At 39.5% G+C, this 23,493-nt stretch overlaps 1 protein-coding gene across 2 annotated transcripts in view; it reads left to right on the forward strand.

Moving 5' to 3' along the window:
• LOC127008756 (nephrin-like) overlaps nucleotides 1-23,493 on the forward strand; it is a 102,329-nt gene that overhangs the window by 69,638 nt on the left and 9,198 nt on the right. The window contains exons 13-19 of one of the 2 annotated variants that reach the window (XM_050881122.1): nucleotides 4,641-4,758; nucleotides 7,128-7,318; nucleotides 7,547-7,711; nucleotides 11,306-11,419; nucleotides 11,699-11,843; nucleotides 17,081-17,242; nucleotides 20,754-20,884. In XM_050881122.1, coding sequence (XP_050737079.1) covers nucleotides 4,641-4,758; nucleotides 7,128-7,318; nucleotides 7,547-7,711; nucleotides 11,306-11,419; nucleotides 11,699-11,843; nucleotides 17,081-17,242; nucleotides 20,754-20,884 — 1,026 coding nt within the window. Of the gene's footprint in view, nucleotides 1-4,640; nucleotides 4,759-7,127; nucleotides 7,319-7,546; nucleotides 7,712-11,305; nucleotides 11,420-11,698; nucleotides 11,844-17,080; nucleotides 17,243-17,310; nucleotides 17,876-20,753; nucleotides 20,885-23,493 lie in introns of those variants that run through there. The other variant, XM_050881123.1, reaches the window with a different exon arrangement.

Below are 23,493 nucleotides of genomic sequence, written 5' to 3' on the forward strand. Positions count from 1 at the left end.
TCCTCTTTTTGTTTGTTTGTTTGTGTGTTTTTAAATAATATCAACAACAAACGTAATGTATCTCTTTTTTGTTTTTTCCTTTTTAACTTTCTGACACTTTTTTATTCAAGTTTATATTCTCTTTTTGTTTTCTTTCTTCTTCTTCTTTTATGTTTTCTATTCAAGTATTATTACAAAGTTTTGTTTTTCGTTATTATCAACAACAAATTTAATATATTTTTTTCTCTTTTTAATTCGAGTTTTCTTTCCTTTTTTTTCTTTCCGTGCTTCAAAATGTCACCTCTATTTATTTTTACATTTTCTATGCAAATATTATCACAAGCTTATTTATCAATATTGTCAACAACAAACATTTTTTTTTCTTTTTTGTAACTTCTCATTTCAGTTTTTTTCTCTTTCTTTGCTTCAAAATGTCACGAATGATCTTTTTTACGCTTTTTCTCCAAATAGTATTTCAAACTTATCAATATTATCAACAACAAATTTAATGCATCTTTTTTTTTTGTAACTTCTCATTCCAGTTTTCTTCTCTTTCTTTGCTTCAAAATGTCACGAATGGTATTTTTTTACGCTTTTTCTCCAAATAGTATTTCAAACTTATCAATATTATCAACAAATTTAATATATCTTTTTTGTAACTTCTCATTTCAGTTCTCTTCTCTTTCTCTGCTTCAAATTGTCAGGAATGGTCTTTTTTTTACGCTTTCTCTCCAAATATTATAACAAACTTTTCTTTTTTAGTTCGTCTCCACTTTTACATTTTCGCGTGGACGACAATTCGCATTTTATTTATCGGAAAAGTGTTAGAAACTAATGCATCGCTTTTTCTTTCGGCTTCATATTATTGAGTAGGAAAAGTGTGTGTGTCTGTGCGTGTGTGTGTGTGTGTGTGTGTGTGTGTGTGTGTGTGTGTGTGTTGAAATGTCACACGGTTTCATTTTTTCTTTCTTCCTTCAATGCTTTATCACAAGGTTTTTTTTCGTCTTTTCTGATAATTTCAACTTGTTCTTGTATATTTTACCTTTGCTTCGTTCGCCTCTAAATGTCTTCTCTCTTATTTTCATTTTTTGTTCCCAGTACTAAAGTGTAGCAATACTGTAGCATAAACTATTTCTCATCTTTTACAATAATTATAACTATTTTTTTTCCTTTCCTTTGTTTCGCTCGCTTCTATATTTCTTTTTCTCTTATTTTTTGTCTTTGGAAATGTCAGTCAATTTGATTCTCCTTTTTTGCGCCGTATTTTATCATAACAAACTTTTTCATCTTTTCCAATAATTATAACTATTTATTTTCCTTTCCTTTGCTTCGTTCGCCTCTAGATTCTTTTTCTTTTTTGTCTTTGGAAATGTCAGTCAATTAGATTCTTATTTTTTGCGCCGTATTTTAGTATACCAAACTATTTTATCCTCTCCAATAATTATTTAAGCACGGTATCATTTTTTTAATCTTTTTTCAAACTCCTTTTTCCTTTACTTCGTTTACTTCTCTATATTTCTGATTTCCCTCGCCTAATATTTTACCAACAAAGTATTCTCCATCTGTTCCAGTGATTATAAAACACCATATTTCCTTTCCTTTCCTTTTTTACCTCTACTTGTAACGTTCATATCCGATTTCTTTTCTTCGCAATATTTTAGTATAACAAACTGTATATAATTTATCTCTTTCAATAATTATAAACACGGTATCATTCTTTTTTACTTTTCTCTATATTTCTCTTTTTCTTTTATTTTTTTATGTTTAGAAATGTCAGTCGATTTGATTTCCCTTTCCTAATATTTTACCAACAAAGTATTCTTCATCTGTTCCAGTAATTATAAAACACCATATTTCCTTTCCTTTCCTTTTCTACCTCTACTTGTAACGTTCATATCCGATGTTTTGATGCGTTAGTCAATTTAATTTCCTTTCTTCGCAATATTTTAGTTTAACAAACTGTATATAATTTATCTCTTTCAATAATTATAAACACGGTATCATTCTTTCTTACTTTTCTCTAACTCCTTTTTCCTTTACTTCGTTCACTTCTCTATATTTCTCTTTTCCTTTTCTTTTTTTATGTTTGGAAATGTCAGTCGATTTGATTTCCCTTTCCTAATATTTTACCAACAAAGTATTTTTCATCTTTTTCAGTAATTATAAAACACCATATTTACACACTTTTCCTTTTCTGCCTCTACTTGTAACGTTCATATCCGATGTTTTGATGCGTTGCTCAATTTAATTTCCTTTCTTCGCAGTATTTTAGTTTAACAAACTGTATATAATTTATCTCTTCCGATGATTATAACACGGTATCTTTTTTTTCTTTCTCTCGCTCCACTTACATTCAAAGTTTTATTTTCGATGGGACGCCGCCGCCGCCCGAACCCTTTTATTTAATTACATTTTTAGTCTTTTTTTCTATATATTTGCTCTCGTAATTAATTTGCTTTCACAGTCTAATACACACACTCGACGCTGTTTTTGTACCGGACTCTTAATTGCATTGTGTTTAAAATAATACAATTCTTTATATTTTATTTTATTTTATTCACTTCCATTCGTTGACCTTCCAATCTAACCTTTTCCTAACACATTCTCAAGCATTTCCTAACACCTAACACATTCCTAACACCTTTTTTTTACTTTCTTATCATTTTTGACCTTTGTGTTACCTTTTCTATCCTTTTTTTCCTTTTTTGACCTTTTTTGGCCTTATTGACCTTTTTGTTACCTTTTTTACTCTTTTATTGCCTTCTTTTACCCTTTTTTCTGCCTTATTGACCTTTTTGTTACCTTTTTTGTCTTTTATCGACCTTTTTTACCTTTTTTACCTGTTTTTTGTCTTTTATTGACCTTTTTTTACCCCTTTTTCAACCCCTTTTTGTTCTTTTTATTCTTATGCTGTTAATTCATTTGCTTTCACAGTAATTCACACACTCGAACTCTAAATTGCATTGAGTTTGAAATCATACAGTTCTCTTTACATATTTTACTCCCCGTCTCTTTTTTTCAATAATCTCATTTATCCCGACACGAGAGACGGTACTTAAAAACATTTCGTACTTAAAAACATTTCGTTGTACGCAATTATTTCATAAAACAATTACGTTCTATGTGTGTGTTCCCCGTTGTGTTCGTTTTCACCTGCTAGTAATTGCTGCAGCTTTTCATTTATATACTAATTTAATTTTTGAAGAGCAACAGTGGTGGTAGTAGTAGTAGTAGTAGTAGTAGTAGTAGTAGTAGTAGTAGTAGTAGTAGTAGTAGTATGAGGAGGAGGAGGAGAAGGAGGAGAAGGAGGAGGAGGAAAACAGTAGTAGTAGTAGCAGAAGTAGGAGGAGGAGGAGGAGAGAGGAAGAGGAGTAGTAGTAGTAGTAGTAGTAGTAGTAGTTGTAGTAGTAGTAGTTGTAGTAGTAGTAGTAGTAGTAGTAGTATAGGCTGTTTCATTAATAATTTTCATCCTTTTCCTCGCTTTTTCCTCTTTTTCCTCTTTCCTCTCTCATGATCTAATACATTTTTTGTCCCTCGTTCGAAACCCGCTACACATTTTTCATTCTCTTTTGCAACCTTTCCCTTTTTTTTATCTCGCCACACCGACATTCTTTTTCCCTCTTTTTATCTTTTTTTTTACCTTTGTTTTTTATTTACTACGCCCCCTAACCTTTTTTTTTTTCCGCTAACCAGTTCACACTCTCTCATCGACACGCCTAATTCTTTTTATTACTTATTTTTATGCATTTTTTGTCTTTAATCTTTCAATGTAACCCTTTCCAAATACGTTTCCTAAATTCTCTTAACATTTTCTAACATCTAACATATTTCTAACATATAAATATCTTTCAAATCCACATCTAATTATTTTTCCTCCTAATTCATCATTTTCTCTTTAAACTCTCAATCTAATCTTTTTTACCAACATTTCCTAACCATTCCTAATACCTAACACATTTCCAACTTATAAATACATTGTAATACCTCGTAACTTAACTCTAATCAACACACTTAATCCTCTTTCGCTTATTTTTATTCACTTAGCTATTCATTATTCTCTAAGCTTTCAATATAACCTTCTACTAACACATTCTCTAACGTTTTCCAACACCTAATACATTCCTAACATATAAATACCTTCCAATGCCACGTAATTTTACCTATCGACGCTTCTAACTCTTTTTCCCTTACCTTTATGCACTTTCTCTCTCTTTAAACTTTCAATCTAACCTTTTACTAACATTCTTTAACATTCCTCTACTATCATATACATTTCTTCTGCACTACCACGTAATGTAACTCAATGACACAACTAATCCATTTTTCCCTTACTTTTATGCACTTTCTATCTTTAAACTTTCAATCTAATCATTCCCTAAAGCATTTTCTAACAGTTCCATCCCTTCCTTTCCATCTCTCGCCCTATTAAAACCTCCCTCCTCCTTCTACCTTCTCAGACTCACATTCCCGCGCCTCCTCCTCTCTCAGAACGCGTAGAGAGACAAGAGTTCCAGGTGTTAGTTTTATAAGACCTTTTCCTCCTTCTCTTCCTTCCTATTCATTCCTTTCCTCGACTTGTTCCCTTCGCATCAAAGCCACCATACCTTCGCTCCATCATGTGCCTTCTCTCCCTCACGTTCCCGCGCCTCCTCCTCCCTCAGAACGTGGTGGAGATGACCATAAAGAACGTGACGGTGGAGGACACGGGCGTCTTCATCTGCAGCGCCAAGAACGAGATCGGAGAGGCGGCCACGAAAAGTACAGCGGTCGTGGTGAAACGTAAGTCTTGAGAGAGAGAGAGAGAGAGAGAGAGAGAGAGAGAGAGATTCTGTATGTGTTCGGTTATGTCTGTGTGTGTGTGTGTGTGTGTGTCTGTCTGTTTATATCTATTTCCCTGTACACTCTCTCTCTCTCTCTCTCTCTCTCTCTCTCTCTCTCTCTCTCTCTCTCTCTCTCTCTCTCTCTCTCTCTCTCTCTCTCTCTCATCGATTTTTCTACTTTTTTTCGTCCATCTGTTTTTTTTTAATTCTTTTTTTCCCTTTCCCGTTTTTTTGTTTTTTTTGCTTGCCTAAGGGACTGGGTTAAAGGTGTGTGTGCGTGTGTGTGTGTGTGTGTGTGTGTGTGTGTGTGTGTGTGTGTGTGTGTGTGTGTGTGTGTGTGTGTGTGTGTGTGTGTGTGTGTGTGTGTGCGGGTGTTTATTTTTTTTATAATTAAACTTTCTATTGGGTAATTTACTTAACAATCTTCCGTTCTCTCTTAATTACACTTATTAGCTCTCTCTCTCTCTCTCTCTCTCTCTCTCTCTCTCTCTCTCTCTCTCTCTCTCTCTCTCTCTCTCTCTCTCTCTCTCTCTCTCTCTCTCTCTCTCTCTCTCTCTCTCTCTCTCTCTCTCTCTCTCGATCTCGATCTCCTTTTCCTCCTCCTCTAAAGTACCTAATTTTTATCCTATTTTCTTTTCTTCCTCCTTTTTCTCTTCCTCCTTTTTCTCTTCCTCCTTTTTCTCTTCCTCCTTTTTCTCTTTCTCCTTTTTCTCTTCCTCCTTTTTCTCTTTCTCCATTTTCTCTTCCTCCTTTTTCTCTTCCTCCTTTTTCTCTTCCTCCTTTTTCTCTTCCTCCTTGTTCTCTTTCTCCTTTTTCTCTTCCTCCTTTTTCTCTTTCTCCTTTTTCTCTTCCTCCTTTTTCTCTTTCTCCTTTTTCTCTTCCTCCTTTTTCTCTTTCTCCTTTTTCTCTTCCTCCTTTTTCTCTTCCTCCTTTTTCTCTTCCTCCTTTTTCTCTTCCTCCTTTTTCTCTTCCTCCTTTTTCTCTTCTCTCTTATTCTCCTTCTTTTCGTGTTCTTGTTTTCTTGTTTTCCCATTATTTTCTCTTATTTCTTCTCTTCCTCCCCATCATCAGTCTTCCCTTCCTCTTCCTCCTCCTCCTTCCCCTCCTCCTCCTCTTCCTCTCCTCGTCCCCTAGCTATCTGTTCTTTCCTCATTTTCCTCTCCCCTTTTGCTCCTCTCGCCCTATTCGCTTATTTTTCGGGTCACATTTAACTCAATATTCTCAACCCTCTCCCTCTCTCTCTCTCCCTCTCTCTCTCTCCCTCTCTCTCTTTCCCTATCCCTCTACCTTCCACTTGTTACGTATCTGCTTCCTTCTCACACTCACTCATTTCCCTCTCTCTCTCTCTTTCTTTTTTTTCTCTCTCTCTCTCTACTTTATCCCTTCCTTTCGTTTCCCTGTTTTTGCTATGTATATATTTGTTTTTTTTTATTCTCTCTCTCTCTCTCTCTCTCTCTCTCTCTCTCTCTCTCTCTCTCTCTCTCTCTCTCTCTCTCTCTCTCTCTCTCTATCTATCTATCTATCTATCTATCTATCTATCTCTATCTATCTATCTATCTATATTCTTTCGCTCTTCCTTTCTTTATGTATTTCTTTATCTTTTTGTTCTTCCTCCTTTCTTTGTTACTTTCTCATTTTCCCTGTTTCTTGCTTCCCTTCGTTCTTATCTCATTTCTTCCCTTCTTCCCCTCCTCTCTTCCCTTCCTCAGCTCATTCTTTATTCATTTCTTCTTCTTTCTTTCTTTGTTTCTCTTTCCTTACGTCCCTTCTTCTCCTACCTTCTTTCTCCTCTTCCTCTTCTTCTTTTTCCTATTTCTTCTTAAAACCCTTCAGTTCATTTTCTTGTTTTTATTCGTATTTTTTTTCTTTTCGCCATTTTTTACATTTTCTCAAACCATATTTTTTTTCAGAAACCACTTCATTTACATATACGCACGTTTCCTCCTTCTCTTCCTCTTCCTCTTTCGCCTCTTCTTCTTCCTCCTTCTTTTTCTCATAAATAACTAATATTTATTCTCGTTATCTACCCTTCCTCCTTTTCTCTTCTCGTGTCCTCCGAACCATTTCTTTCTCTTCCTTCTCTTCCTCTTCTTCTCCTTCTCCTCCTTCCTAGGACCTAATATCTATCCTCATTACCTACTCTTCCTCTTACTCTTCCTTTTCCTATGTTATTCTCCTATCTTAAATCTCCTATCTTCTCTTCTCTCTTCCTCCTATACCTTCTCTTCTCTCTTCCTCCTATTCCTTCTCTTCTCTCTTCCTCCTATTGCTCCTCTTCTCTCTTCCTCCTATTCCTTCTCTTAACCTTTGCCCTTCATCCTCCCACAGACAAGCCAATCATAGCAAAGGCAGCGAAGTACCAGAAGGCGGCGGCGGAGGCGGGCCGGGACGCGCGCCTCACCTGTAGAGCCTCCGGGGCGCCCTTCGTGTCCTTCACCTGGTACACGAGGGACAACACGCCCATCGAACCCGCCATATACTCGCGCTTCGACCACAGATACATCGTTGAGAATTCCAAGGTGAGCATAAGAGGCAGTAGAGTTGTGTTTGCTTGTACGTAGAGGCTCTTGAGTATATAGGACGTGAAATGGATAGCTGGATAGAGTTATGTGACCTACCTAACCTAACCTAACCTACCTAACCTAACCTACCTAACCTAACCTACCTTACCTAACCTACCTAACCTAACCTTCATTACCTAACCTAACCCACCTAACCTCCCTTCCTCTCTCTCCCTCCCCGAACAGCTGGTGGACGGCCTGGTGACCTACGAGAGCGTGCTACTCATCAAGAACATCACCACTAAGGACTACGGCTTCTTCGAGTGTCTGGCTCAGAACTCCCTCGGCTCCTCGCGCACCGCCATCCACCTCGACATCACAAGCCGCCCGGACACACCACTCGACCTCAAGGCAAGTCTAGACACCTGTTGCGCCCTGATTGTTTGGTTTGTGTTGCAGGAGGAGGGTGGGTAAGAGAGGAGGAGGGGTAAGAGGAGGATTACATTAAGAGGAGAGGAGGAGGAGAGAAAGAGGAGGAGGGAGGGGTGGTAGAATTAGGAGGAGAAGGGGAATGGAAGGAAGAAATGAGGAAAGAGAGTAGGAGAAAAATCGAGTGAGGAAGAGGAGGAGGCAGGAAAAGAAGGAGAAATGGAAGGAAAGAATGAGGAAGATAGGACAGAAAATAAGGAAGGAAAAGGAGGAGGAAGGAAAGAAAGGAGGAGGAGGATAAAGAAAATGAGAAAAAGAAGAGGAAGTGAAGGAAGGAAGGAAAAAGGAAGGAAAAAAGAAGAAAAAGAATGTGGGGAGGATTTTCTTGGCCAGATAAAGAGTTAGAGGTGAGGAGAGGGAGTAAGGGAAGGAAGGAAGGAAGAGGAGGAAGAGGAAAAGGAGGAGGAGGAGGGCTGGATGGTGGTTGAGTGAGGTATTGATTCTAATCCTTCCTGTTGCATCGTTTTCAATCGTGGATTTGTGGCTTAACTCTTCTTTTATTTTTTATGTTTATTTTTTTATCTAACTTTTTTTTGTCTTTCTTTTCGGGGTGTTGTATTTTTGTTTTATTTTCATTTTATTTTCTTTGTTATGTCTTATTATTTTCTTTCTTTTTCCGCGGTGTTTTTTTTATTTGATTCTCTTTTGCCTCTTCTTTTCTTTTCTTTCTTTGGTTTTGTTTTGTTTTAGTCGATTCGTTCTTTCTTTCTTTCTTTCTCGTTATTTATCATCGTTACTCTTTTCTTTTGTTTTTCTTATGCGTGTGAAAGTTGTACCAAAGTTTATATTATGGAACTTTTTCTTCTTTCCTGATGTTTTCTCTTATATTTAATCTTTTCCGCTTTATACTTACTTATATTTCCGCTCTTTCGCTTCCAATCATTTTTTTTTTTACGTTATAAGAACAAAGAACAAACAGAGAGAGAGAGAGAGAGAGAGAGAGAGAGAGAGATGAAGAAAAAGTCCCCCAAAACCAAGTCCTTCAACGTAATCCGAAGCTTATGTGCTACCTTACTTAACCTCCGAACTCCCTGCTCCTCTGAAACTCTCAAGAATAACAATAACGATAATAATAATAGCAATAATAATAAAGAAGAGAATACGATGATGAAGAAAGAGGGAGAGGGGGAGGAAAAGAGATAGAGGAAAGAAAGGAAACGGAACCGAGAAGCAATGTGATAAAGCAGAAGAGAGGAGGAGGAGGAAGAAGAGGAAGAGGAAGAGGAGAAAAACCTACGAAGCAATACAAAGCAGAAGACGAAGAACAAGAAGAAAAGGAAGAAGAAAGAGGGAGAATGGGGGAGGTAGAAGAAGAACAACAAGAAAAAAGAGAAGAAAAGGAGAGAAAAAGAACGAAAAACAAGAAAAAGAGAGAGAGACGGACAGAAGAAAAGAGGAAAAGGAGAAGGGAAGGAGGGAGCCACTACACACCAGAGCAAGCCAGATTTAGGAGGCCGTGGACCGCTCGCTGCTCCCAAGATTTGTCCTAAACTTGAACGTCGTGTAAAGCGGCGGCGAGGCGGTGGTCGAAAGCCGCAGCCGCCGAGGTGTGGGAATGACCAGGTGCGTCCTTGGGGGTGACGGACGCGGGGAAGGAAGGAAGGAAGGGAATGTGCGGTAAGGAGGATTTTTCGTGGCCAGGCACAGACGAAGAAAAGAAGAAAAGAAAGCGAGGAAATGGAGTTAGAGACGGAAGAAAGGAAGGAAGGAAGGGTATGTGCGGGCAGGAGGATTTTCTTGGCCAGGTACAGACGAAGAAAAGAAGAAAAGAGAGTGAGGAAATGGAGTTAGGGACGGAAGAAAGGAAGGAATGAAATGTGCACGGAGAGAAAGGGAGAGACAGAGAAAACGAAAAGAAGGAAGATGAAGAGGGAAGAAATGATAAAAGGTGAAGAAGAAGAAAAGGAAGGAGAAAAGAGTAAATAGGATGAGGAAAAGAGGACATAGTGAAGAAAGGTGAGACGTGAGAGAAAGAGAGAGAGATGGAGCAGACGAAAAGAAGGAAGAAGAAGAAGGAAAAAGAGAGAATGAAGAAATAAAGTGAGAAAGAAAAACAAGGAAAAGGGAAACTAAGAGACAAGTACTGAGAGAAAAAAAGAAAGAAAGACAGGCAGACAGACACACACAGAGAGAGAGAGAGAGAAAGAAACTATATCACAAAGCAACATGGGCATAAAATTGGCGAGGTGGGGAAGAAAAACAACCCTTCTCCTTTTTTCTTTTTTTTCACGGCAATTTTTTCCTCGCTTTTTTTCACATTCAAATCCAATAAGTCAAAATTCATAAGCCAAGTCGCTGGAATCCTGAGAGAAATAAAAATGGAAATTGAATCGAAGGAATTCCTCACACTGAAAATATATATAGAAAAAAAGAAGGAAAACTACTAGGAGGAAAGAGGATGAGAAGGAGGAGGAGGAAGGAGGAAAGGAAGAATGAATGAGAGGAGGAGAAGGAGTAGGAGGAGGAAATGAAGGAAGGAGTAGGGAAAGTAGGACATAAAACGAGGGAGGAGGAAAAGGAAGAAGGAAGGAAGGAAGAAAGGAAGGAAGGAATAAAAAAAAACAGAAATAAGGAGAAATAGAGAGAAATAGAAAGGAGAAAAACGGTAATAATTAGTAAGAGAGAGAGAGAGAGAGAGATTCCCAAATTCCTGATCCTAACGAGACGAGTTAATAATATTTTCCGGGGAACTTTTTTCGACCGTTCTGTTTTGCGACGAAATACAACCATAAGTGATTTTTTTTTTTTTTTAGATCCGTCGATATATATTTTTTGTACGTTATTAGTGTTATGGTTACGGCTATTACTGTAATTGCAAGGCTTACTAACTATTTTCTTTGCCTCCATCTCGTTCTTTACTGTTTACTCTCTTTTATCCTTCGCTTATATACTTTTCTGCTTCGTTTTTTCACCTCAAACCTCCTCTTTTCATCTCTTTTCTTCTGTTGATATATTCTTCCTAACTTTTATTTCCCTCCATCTTTTTCTTTGCACTCTCCTCTCCCTTTTCTCTCCTTTACTAATATAATTTTCTCTCCATTTTCTTCCTTTATTCACCTTTTTCTTCTGTGATTCTGTTCTTCCTAACTTTTATTTCCCTCCATCTCTTTCTTCTCACTGTCCCCTCTCTTTTCTCTCCTGCGATTATTTTCAATTCTTTCTTTTCACTCTCCTTTTCTTATTCTTCTGCCACACTCTATTGCAATTTTCTATCTCTGCAATTCTTATCTTTCTCTCTCTCTCTCTTCTATTGTCATATGTAATCTCCTTTTTACTCTCTACTGTCCCTTACTTCCCGTTCTCTTCTTCTTTATAATTTTCTTTACCTTCCTTTCCCTCCTCAAACTGTTCCTTTCAGCCTTAAATTCTTTTCTGCTGCCTTCTCCCTTCCTTTCAATCCTCTTCAAATTATCCTATCCGCTTCGTCTTGGTTCTTCCTTCCTTCCTTCCTTCCTTTCTTACCTTCCTGTACCTTAACCTTCCATAAGCTAACCTTTCTTTCCCTTTCAACTACAGGTTCTGAATGCCACCCACAACTCCATCGACCTAACGTGGACTCCAAGCTTCGACGGAGGACTCCCGCAGAAGTACAGGGTTCGATACCACGTGACAGGAGCCGCGAGATACCAGGTAAGAGAGAGAGAGAGAGAGAAATGGGGGGTGGGGCTCTCTCGTTCCCTCTCCCTCCGTTCTCTCTCTCTCTCTCTATCTCTCATTATCTTCCTCTTTTCCTTTCTTTCCATCATTCCATTTCTTTATCTTTCTCTTTTCTTTTCTTTCCCTCTTTATCCTTTCCTTTTATTCCCACCTTTCATTCCTTCATCTTTCGAGTTTCATCTCTTCTTCCTTCCTTCTTTTCCTCACCTACCTACCCACTCACATTCTTATCCCTTTTTCTCCCTTTTCCAGTACACGGACGTCTATCCCGACAACGTGACATCCTTTACGGTGACTAATCTCGCGCTGGGCACAACCTACTCCTTCGCCGTTCTCGCCTTCAACGACAAAGGGGAGTCGGACTTTACAGAGCAAGACGTCCAGGCGACCACCTCCAGTAAGTATTGTTTGCCTAGTTCCCCTTCTAGCTATGAATGTGCATAGAAAACGAGACTTGAGGTGACTGTAAGCTGTTCAAATTGAGTGTTCCTTTTAGATGCGAGCGCCTATGTAGTGGTGTAGTAGAGTAGAGTTCAAGAGGGAATGCATCAAGGGTAGTGAATAATGTAAATGTGGCTGGCTGTCCCCGTAGAGTTTACCGCGTCACCGCCCAGACAACGCTCCGCCCGTAATGCATTGTTTGGCTGTACGGAGTGAAAAGTTTATGGAAATATTATGAAAGTATTGCTGAAAAACTTCTCTTGATCAGTTTGCCGATGTTAAATGTGTCTAAAGATCTCCTAAGACTTTTTTGGACTAAATTTTAATATTTTGTGTATGACAGTTTCCTACGCAAGCTATAGAAAGCTGTTGGAAAATTTCATTGTTAAACTGTATTGTTGTTTTAATACTATATACGAACATTTTCTCGATTACTACTACTACTACTACTACTACTACTACTACTACTACTACTACTACTACTACTACTACTACTACTACTACTACTACTACTACTACTACTATTCTAGCCCATATTCACGCCAGAGGAGCACTTCGTTTGAACAGGCTATAGTAAAATATAAATGTGCAGCGTTATGTTAATTTTAGCTTGTGATGGCTTTGTAATTTATGTATTTTAGGTGATTTTGCTGTTTTTTGTGTGTGAGTTTGTACTGATATGCTTTTGTTTTGATATTTGTGATTTTGTTCCTGCCTCCATGTTGTTACTAATGTTGTTGTTGTTATTGTTTTGTGATATATATGTTGCTTTATCTTTTGTTGCGTTTCGGGATTGCTTTCTATTGTTATGTGACTGTAATCATTTGTGTTCTCTTTCCTGTTATAATCTAATGTTTTTTTCTGTGCCTGTGTCAATGTTTTTTTTTCTATATGCTCGTTTGGACTTAGTTTGAAGGAGTTGCTAATGTTTGTGCTTGTGTTTGTGCTAATGTGTTTGTGCATGGCTAATCTATACGTGTTTGTTTAAGGTCATTTTTTTTCTCTTTTCGTTGTTTTATGCATGTGAAATTTATATATGGCTAATTTGAACCTTTATTTTCCTAGGCGGTTTGACTTTTAGGTATTGTGAGAGAGAAGGTGGAAAGAAAGAAAGAAAAAAAAGAGAAAGAAAAAATGAAAAAGGAAAAAAAGGGAATGGAGAACGTATGAGTGTGTGTGTGTGTGTGTGTGTGTGTGTGTGTGTGTGTGTGTGTGTGTGTGTGCGTGATCGTGTTTGTTATGGCTATATTTTTACGTTCCGGCAGTTCGCGAGTGTGATTTATAAATGGATGGAGAGTTTTACATATGGATGGGCGGAGAGTGCGTTGGGTACGTTGCGGGGGTTGCGAAGATGGAAGGTTCGGTTCTTTGTTAGGCCATTCAAGATTAAAATTTGGTTGTCAGAATAGATTTTAAAAAGTATTGTATTCATTTTGTTTTCTTCCTCTCCTGCTGCTGTCAGTCAGTCAGTCAGTCAGTCAATGGGTTGGTCAGTTGGAGTCTAGTTTTCCATTTTCAGTTTCCTAAGGGGTTGAAAGTCTGTCAGTCAGTTAGTCAGCCAGTCAGTCAATCAGCCAGTCAGTCAGTCAATCAGTCAGTCAGTCAGTTGGATTCTAATTTTCCATCTTTATTTTCTAAGGGGTCAGTAAGTTAGCCAGTCAGTCAATCAGGGAACCATTCAAGGGGTCAGTCAGTCAGTCAGTCAGTCAGTCAGTCCAGCCCGTCAGTAACGTCCAAATCTTCCTTCCTTCCTTCCTTCGTTCTTTAATCTTCTTTTGGTTTGAGAAAATTTGCCAAACTTCTGAGGCACGGGGGACTTTAGCAGCCAATCAGCGAGCTATTTCAGTGGCCAACAACCAATCGCGGCCTCAGATCACAGCCACTTAGGACCCTCTTTGTGGGACTCCGGCCGGGCTGAATTTGAGAGACTGAACCTTGATCCTGTGGCCGAAGAGATGAGAGGAGGAAGAAGAGGAGGAGGAGGAGGGGTTAAGGGGTAGTAGTAGTAGTAGTAGTGGTAGCAGTAGTAGTAGTAGAAGTAGTAGTATATGATTTCAAGACTTGCTAATATGTAATCCGTTTAATGTACTTTCTTAAGGCAATGTGTCAGCCTTTTATAATCTACCCTCGCTAAGGAAAGGATAAGAGGAAGGAAGGGAGGAAAGGGAGATAGCGAGGGAGAACAGGAAGAAAAGAAAGTAAGTAAGGGAGAGTTGAAAGAGAAAGAAGTAAGGGAATTAAAGGAGAGGAGGAAGGGAGTGAATGGAGTAAGGAAAAAGAATTAGGAGCGGAAGTATGACGTAAAAGAAGGGAGGGAAGGAGGGAAACGGAGGAAGGGAGAGAGAGTAGACTTCTTCACCGCATTTCTTAATCCTGCTTTAATCCCTCACACTCCTCCTGCTGATCCCTTCTTTGATGTGGCAGTTCTTCGCGTGCCACGTTCCCACTCTCAATCCCTTCTTCCTTCCTTCCTTCCTTTCTTTCTCTCTTGCTTTCTTGCTTTCTTTCTTTCTTGCTTTCCTTCTTTTTTTTTCTTCCTTTCTTCCTTTCTTTCTTTCTTTCTTTCTTTCTTCCCTCCTTCCTTCCTTTCTTCCTTCCTTCCTTTCTTCCTTCCTTCCTTCCTTCCTTCCTTCCTTCCTTCCTTCTTTCCTTTCTTTCTTGCTTCCTTCCTTTCTTCCTTCCTTTCTTCCTTCCTTCCTTCCTTCCTTCCTTCCTTCCTTTCTTTCTTTCTTCCCTCCTTCTTGCCTTTCTTCCTTCCTTTTTTTCCATTCCTTGCGCTGAAAAAATTCGTTATTTCCAAAAATCTTAAAACTAACGAGAAAAATAAATCAGTGTAACGTGTATGAAAAAGAATGAATTAAATGACAAAAAATACAATAAGATAATAATAGAAAAAGATAAAATAAAACAAAATATAATAAAACAGTGTATATAGAGAAAATAAAACTCTGCGTTCCGTGAGTGAAAAATGTAATAAAAATAAAACACCAACACGCGTAAACAAATGAACAAAATAAATAAATAAATACATAAGGCGAGAGAGAAAAATATATATTAATAAAGAAAACTCGGGGAGACAATATTCGGCGGCGCACAAAAATGTTTTACTAAAAATTTCGTGGCTGGCGAAGAATTTTGTGAAGAAGAACCTTGAAAATATTCTCTCTTATTACTATTATTATTATTATTATTATTATTATTATTATTATTATTATTATTATTATTATTACTATTATTATCATCATCATCACTGTCTCTCCCCTTTTCTTCCCCCTTCTCTCCCCTTCTCTCCCTCTCTTCTCTCCTTCTCTCCCTTCTCTTCACCTCCTGCTCTTTTCCCAACATCCCTCCCTCTCTCCCTCTCCCTCTCCCTCTCCCTCTCTCTAGAATTTATCTGCCTCGCGGTTGCCCTTAATTATAACACTCATATACCCCGTGTGTGTGTGTGTGTGTGTGTGTGTGTGTGTGTGTGTGTGAGAGAGAGAGAGAGAGAGAGAGAGAGAGAGAGAGAGAGAGAGAGAGAGAGAAGCAAACTGAGCCTCCCTTCTTTTTTTTTCTCTCTCTCTCTCTTTCTCTCTCCTTCTCTCACCAAAACAAAAGCGAAAGAAAGGAAAGAGAATGGACACTCGAATTTCTGGTCCCGTATATCACACAAAATGAGAAACGTCACCTCATGCAAACTAAGTATCGGACAAGACCGAGACCAGAACGACCATCACCATCACCACCACCAACACCCTCCTCTTCTTCCTTCTCCTCGTCCTCCTCCTCCTCTTCAGCCCCATCACGACCACAATCACTACCTCAACCACCACCACCTCCCTCCTCCTCCTCCTCTTCTTCCTCCGCATGCTTGGCTCAAAAGGGCGGAAAATGAGCTTTCTTCCCGGTCCCCTTAATGCCAAGTTTAACGCCGAGCTGGCAACACTGGCGAAGGGTTCATTTGTTGTGGTGGTAATAGTGGTGGTGGTGGTGGTGGTGGTGGTGGTGGTGATTTTCTATTTGGTTTTCTCTCTCTCTCTCTCTCTCTCTCTCTCTCTCTCTCTCTCTCTCTCTCTCTCTCTCTCTCTCTCTCTCTCTCTCTCTCTCTCTCTCTCTCTCTCTCTCTCTCTCTCTCTCTCTCTCTCTCTCTCTCTCTCTCTCTCTCTCTCTCTCTCTCCCTGTTTGATTAATTAAAGTTTATTGTTCTGTTTTATTTCGCTTTTTTTTTGTTTGCTTTATTTATTTTTATTTTTTTGTTCGCGTTACACGGCGGATGAAGAGCTTGATTCCCTTTACGCTTTTTGCTGTGTAATTTTGTTTAGTCCAGTCCTGTGTGCCGCATTTTGAGCCTTTGTTTGCATGCACGGTGCTTGCTGGTGGCGCTGGTGGTGGTGTACTGGTGGTGGTGGTGATGGTGGTGGTAGTAGTTGTGGAAATGATTTTGGAGAGAGGGGGGAAATGAAATGCTGTTAGTATTGGTAGTAGTAGTAGTAGTAGTAGTAGTAGTAGTTGTAGTAGTAGCAGTAGTGATGGTAGCAGTAGCAGTAGGAGGAGGAAAAAGAGGAGGAGAGAGAAGGGAGAAAGAGGGAAGGATGATAAGAATTGGAGGAGGAGGAGGAGGAATAAGAAGAGAAGGAGAAAGAAAAAGAGAAACAGGGAGAGGAAAAGGAAGGAGGGAGAAGAGAGAGAAGGAAGAATGCACAAATTTGGTAGTAGCAGCAGCAGCACCAGTAGTAGCAGTAGTAGTAGAAGTAGTAGTAGTAGTAGTAGTAGTAGTAGTTAATTAAAAAAAGACCCGTGATATACTGGGATACATATTTTGTTACACTAGATTAATATAGAGACGAAATTACTTTGGGGACGGTGATGAAGTAGCAGTAATAGCAGTAGTAGTAGTAATAGCAGTAGAAGTAGTAGTAGTAGTAGTAGTAGCAGCAGCAGTAACAATAACACAAGCTTCACTATACAAGGCGAGGCTTAAAACAACCCACACTAACACACACAAGTACACACACAAACACATATACCATAGCAGTAATAACATAAACTTCTCTATGTGCAAGATGACACCCAGAACAACCCACACAAACACACACACACAAACTGACTAACCAAACAAAACGCATGCTCATAGTAGTGGTGGTGGTGGTGGTGACTGTAGTGGTTTTGGTGGTGGTGGTTGGGTAGAGTAGTAACCGATTCCTTCCCCAGGCACAGCACCTCCAACAGACACCCCGCCCACCGAGGCCCCAAGCGCTCGCATCTCCGGCCTCATCATCATCATCGTCACCTTGGTTGGAACGGCGCTCATCGTCCTTAACGTCGCCCTAGTGGCCTGTTTCATCAAGCGACGTGCCAGAAAACGACTAACAGGTAATGGAGTCACTAATCTTCTTCCTCTAGTGCTTACCTGTTCTTTAGCGGCATATTTACACGTTCAGGTTCCCCGCCGTTGACTGAGGTGGAGATGGCCATATCGAGGGTGCTAGCGGACAAGGCGGACCTCCCTCGTGTGGTAACGCTGTCTGTGTCAACCGTTGGAGGCTTACTGGTCCTTATCAATGTGGTGTTAGTGGCCTGTGTCCTGCATCGTCGCCGGCGTCGTCAGGGTAGCCAGGGTAAGGCGCTGCCCCCTGTGGTTGTGTGGGCTGCGCTTGTGGTGGTGGTGAGGGTGCTTGTGGTATCGGTTTCTGGTGGTGGTGGTGGTGGTGGTGGCTTGGGTGTAGTTCATAGTGGCGGTGGTGTTTCGTGGTGTTGAGGGCATTTTGTAATAGTGGTGGTGCTCTTGATAGTGGTGATGAGAGTCGGTGTATGGCTATAAGCGGTGGTGGTGATGGTGGTGTTGTCAAATATGGTGATTGCTACGGTCCTGGTGGTGGTGGTGGTGGTGATGGTGGTGATCGCAAAAACGGTAATGGGTGTGAATATGGAGATGGCAGTGGTGTTATAAGCAGTAATAGTAGTAGTTCTAGTAGAAGTAGTAGTAGTAGTAGTAGTAGTAGTAGCAGTAGTGATAAGGGAAGATTAGGAGGAACGGAACTAATTATACAAACAGACAGACAGACAGAAAGAAAGAAATAAACCACTGAAATATAAGTTTAAGAGGAGAAAGAAGAGGAAGAGGAGGAGGAAGAGGAGGAGGAGGAAGAGAACAACAAACACAAACATTCAAATACACACACAAACACACATAAACACACATACAGACAAACAGGAAAGGGACCCAGGAATGAAAGTTTAAGAAGAAAATGAAAAAGAGGAGAAAGAAAAGAAGGAGAAATCGGAGGAAGAGGAGGAGAAGGCGACCAACAAAAACGCACACACATACAGATAGACAGACAGACAGACGGACAGACAGGAGGGGGAGCAGGAATGTTGGTTTAACGCCCGGGAAATGGAGGGGGACCAAACCCGAGGCTCAGGTAATGTCCCCAAACTGCAGTAATTGTGTGATTGTTATAGGAGAGTCGTGGAACGTTGATTGTGGCTGCCGGGGAATTAGTAGTGGTGGTGGTGGTGGTGGTGGTGGTAGTGCATGGTGGTGAGAATATCAATAGTTATAATGGTAATAGTTGAACTGTAGCGTTAGTGTGTGAGAGAGAGTTTAGTGACACGCATTCAAACACACACACGCACACACGCAGAGGAGGTCAGCTGTGATATACGGTTCAGTGTCCGTTTGTGTCTGTCTGTTAACTTGTTCCTAATGAGTATTGTTCCCGTAGTATAATAGCCGCGTTCAGCTTGTCATTATTTTTATTATTATTATTTATTATTATTAGCATTATTAGGGGGAGGTGATGCCTTTTTTTTGTCAGCATCATTGACGGAGTTGGCTTTGTGTTGGGTGTTATTAGTGCATGTGGTGGTGATGGTGGTGGTGGTGATGATGATGGTGGTGGTGGTGAACATTACCCAAATTAACTCCAATTTTTAATATCCTACTTTCCTTCCTCCTTTTTAACTCAACCAATTTTGCAGGATTTTCTTTTCCCTTTTCTTTCTTTCCTTTTCTTTTTTTTCTTCGCATGGTTGTCTTATTATGGTTTTACGATGTGGATATTTTGAGAAAGAGATAATCAGGGCACTTAAGGAGGAAGAGAAAGAGGAAGAGGAAGAGGGGAATGAGAAAATACACGACAGGGAACTATTGCAAGATGAAAATGAGGAAGAGGAGGAAGAGAAGAGAGAATAATTTGCAGGAAGAAGAGAAATAAGAGGAGGAGGAGGAGAAGGGAAGAGAGAGGACAGAATAAGAGGAGATGAGGAGTGAGAAGGAGAAGAGAGAATAAGATAAAGATGATGGAAAAGAAGAAACAAGAAGAGGAAGAGGAGGGGAAAGAGAGAGAAGGGAATATCCATAAAGCCGGAAGAAGAGGAGGAAGAAGAGGAGGAGGAGGAGGAGATAAAAAGAAACGAGAATAATAATAATAATAATAATAATAATAATAATAATAATAATAATAATAATAATAATAATAATAATAATAATAATAATAATAATCATAATAAAACAGCAACAAAAGATGAAATAGAAGGAGGAGGAGGAAGAGGAAGAGGAAGAAGAGGAGGAGGAGGAGGAGGAGGCAGTCTGATTGCTTGTATATCCTCAAATCAAGCGATCCAATCCTCTAACACGCACTAAATCTCTTCCTTATTCTCCTCCTCTTGAATCTCTTGACCTCTGCTCTTGTTGTTGTTGTTGTTGTTGTTTTCATTAAGTCAACGTTGAATTTGGTTTACCTTAGATTTTTTTTCTTTTCATTTTATTTCTTTATTTTCTTTTCCTTTTCTTCGTTTTCTTTTTCCTCTTTTTTTGTGTTTTATTTCTTAAGATTTTTTCCTTTTCTCATTCTTTTTTTTTTCGTTTTTTCTTCCTCTTTTTATTTTATTTCGAAGTATTTTTATGTTCATTATTTTCTCTTTCTTTCTTTCTATTATTTATTATCTAAGTTTGCATGGAATGATTTTGGGGGTTTATATTCTAAGTTTTTTGTGTGTTTGTTTATCCTGTTTTAATATATATCGTTTTTTTCTATGATTTTCCTTTTATTTTCTCATATTTCTAAGTTTTTAATCATTTTTTTCATTCATTTACACTCACTTCCTTTATTTACATTTATTTCTATCACCATTTTCTCTCTTTCTCTCTATCTATCTCTCCCTTCGGGGCTCCAGGACTCCATTTTTCTTATAGGATCAGAACCCTTATCAAGTAGCATCCGAGAGTCAGCATTTAGACTTGGATCCTCCTTTACGTTGCCCTTCTTACGACCTCCTTAGGCGATCAGCATCCTGTCCCCCTGGTGATTGTCTCTATATCATCTCTCTCTTCTTCTCTCTCTTCTCTCTTTCTCTCTTCTTCTCTCTCTCATTTTCTGTTTCCCTTCCTCTCTCTCTCGGCTTTTTTCTCTCTTTCTTGTTTTACTTACTTATTTCTCTATCTCCCTTTCTTTCGCCTCCTTCTCCTTCTCCTCATTATTCTGTTTCTCTATCTCCTTTTTCAGTACCTTCTTTTACTCTCCCTCCCTATTTCTCTCTCCTAACATTTCCTTCTTTCTCTGTTTTTTGCTCTCTCTTTCTCCCAGTACTTAGATATCGTTTCTCCCTTCGTTCCTTCCTTCTTTTCTTTCTCCCCTCCTCCTTCTCTTCCTCCCTCTCATCATTCCTTTCATCCATCTTTTTCTCCATACAGACTTTTCAATCTCTTCTCCTTTCTTTCTTTCTCTCTCTATATCTCTATCCACCTTTAACAAACTCCGAGTCCATCAAAACATCACCTAACTTCACCCTTTTACCGATCCCTCCCTTCCCTCCTACCATCCGCAACTCCTCTCAATGCGCCGACTAACTTTGTACGCTTTTGCCCCTTCCCTCGCTGCAGCCTCCTCGGACAAGGCCTCGAGCAAGAGCACCACCATAGAGATGTACGCGCCATCCTCCTACACGGGGACGGTCACTGGCGAGACTCTTTCCTCTATTTCTGAAAAGTCGAGGGAAAGTTACACCCATGAGGTACGTATTGAAGTTTAGGTTCTGGGATGGATGGAGTGAGTGAGAGAGAGGGAGAGGGGGAGAGAGGGAGGGAGAGGGAGGAAAGGTAAAGCTAGATAGAGAGAGGGATAGGAAGAGAGAGAGAGAGAGAGAGAGAGAGAGAAAGAAAGAAAGAAAGAAAGAAAGAAAGAAAGAGAAAGATGGGAGTAAGTAGAGAGAATGAGAGAGAGAGAGAGAGAGTGAGAGAGAGAGAGTGGGTTTGGTTCTATGCCCCTCTCTTTCTCTCTTTTTCTCTCTCTCTCACTCTCTCTCTCTCTCTCTCTCTCTCTCTCTCTTTGTATTTAATTCTCTTCATCTGTTTCTGATTTGGTCTTTCCCTTCCTCTCTCTTTCACTCCCTCTCTCTCTTTCTCTCTCTCTTTAAATCCACCTTGTAACTCTCTGAAATTACATCATCTGTTAAACCTCTTTCTCTCTCTGTTTAATTTTCTCTCTCTCTCTCTCTCTCTCTCTCTCTCTCTCTCTCTCTCTCTCTCTCTCTCTCTCTCTCTCTCTCTCTCTCTCTCTCTCTCTCTCTCTCTCTCTCTCTCTCTCTCTCTCTCTCTCTCTCTCTCTCTCTCTCTCTCTCTCTCTCTCTCTCTCTCTCATTCATTTTGTGTGTCTGTCTAATATTCTTTTCTCTTATTGTATTTCTAACCCTTTCTTCCTTCATTCATTTCTTCCTTCTTTCTTTCCTTCTTTCTTTGTCTCTTTTTATCCGATATTTCCTTTCTCCTTTCGCAATATCCACCTCTTCCTTCTTTCCTTCCTTCTATCTTTTTCTATCTCTTTCTTTCTATCTATCTTTCTCACTGTTTCTACCTTCTTCCTTTCTTTCCTTTCCCTCTCCTTCTATTTCTCTGTTTCTCCCTCCTTTCTTTCTCTTTTCCTTCTTTCTTTCTCCTTCTGGTCCACTCCCTCTCTCTCTCCTTCGTCTTTCTCTGCTTCTGCCTTCTTTCCTTTCCTTCCATTGTATTCCTCTTCCTCTGTCTTTCTCTGTTTCTACTTTTTTTTTTCCCTTCCCTCTCCCTCCTCTCTCTTTCTTTCTCTCTCTCGTGTAATCTCCGTGTAGCACAACAAACGTTCACTCTCGTTCACACTCGTTCGCATGGATTAACTGAGGATGAAGACGCAGTGATGAAAGGAAATGGACGTGGAATCAAAACTTGTCTATTTGAATGTTATGTATTACCTCACACGTACATTCCTACCTCCCTACCCACCTACCTTCAATACCTTACCTTACCTTGCCTAACCTAACCTTACCGTGAATGTGTGTGTGTGTGTGTGTGTGTACGTGTGTGTGTGTGTGTGTGTGTGTGTGTGTGTGTGTGTGTGTGTGTGTGTGTCCGCCTCAAAACACACACACACACACACACACACAACACACACAAATAAATTCCTTCTTCTTCTCAAAAAAAATTCTGCGGCAATGGTGTCAAATTTTACGTAGCAAACACTGACTACTTATTCTTTTTATTATTATTATTATTATTATTATTATTATTATTATTATTATTATTATTATTATTATTATTATTATTATTATTATTATTATTATCTGACTGTCCTTACCTATGTTCCTCCTTCTGTAATTCCTTCCCTATTCATATGTTATTGCTTGCCTTGTTTATTCTTTCTTCGTTGTTGATTTCTTCCTCTCTCTCTTTCTATCTCCTTTTTCCTTTTATTCGCTTCTCTCTCTCTCTCTCTCTCTCTCTCTCTCTCTCTCTCTCTCTCTCTCTCTCTCTCTCTCTCTCTCTCTCTCTCTCTCTCTCTCTCTCTCTCTCTCTCTCTCTCTCTCTCTCTCTCTCTCTCTCTCTCTCTCTACTTCTAAACCTCTCATTCCGTAATTCCTTCTTTATTTATTTATTTTCTTTTATTCTTTGTCTCTGTCTCTTGCTGTTTCTACCCTGTTTCTTTCCTTCCTTTCGTATTCTCTTTAATTGTGTAACTTTTTCCTTTCATTTATTTTCATCTATAATTTCTATCTGATTTTCCTCACCTACATATTTCCTTCAGTAATTCATTCTTTATTTATACGCCTCCTTGCCCTGTTGTTCCGTGTCTTCTGTAAGCTAGACTAACTACGTATTCTTTTGCTCATTCTTCCTCTATTGTTACCACCGGACTGTCATTCATCTCATATCTTCCTCAGTAGTTCCCTAAGTTCGTGTTCCTTTGAGGTCAGTTGCTAGCTTACTGAAAGGCTAACTGCTTATTCTTTGGCTCTTATCACTATTATTTTTATCCGACTGTCCCTCACCTCGCATCCTCTTCAGTAATTCCTTCAGTTCTTGCTCTTTGCGGTCATTTGCTGGCTTACTGAAAGGCTAACTGCTTATTCTTTCGCTATTATCACTATTACTTTCATCCCACTGTCCCCACTTTTGTATCTCGCTCGGTAATTTCTTCTCGATTTATACCATTGCTTGTCCTGTTCTTATGAGGGTCCGCTGCGGGTTCCTGAGGTCATTTAGTGGAGGTTATCGCGTCCTGCTCCTCCTCCTTCCTTCCTTCTTCTTCTTCCTCCTCCTCCTCCTCCTCCGGTTGTCTCCTCTCCTTGATTTTCTCTCTCTCTCTCGCTTGGAG

Source organism: Eriocheir sinensis, chromosome 38, assembly GCF_024679095.1.
Source record: "Eriocheir sinensis breed Jianghai 21 chromosome 38, ASM2467909v1, whole genome shotgun sequence".
NCBI classification, from domain to species: domain Eukaryota; kingdom Metazoa; phylum Arthropoda; class Malacostraca; order Decapoda; family Varunidae; genus Eriocheir; species Eriocheir sinensis.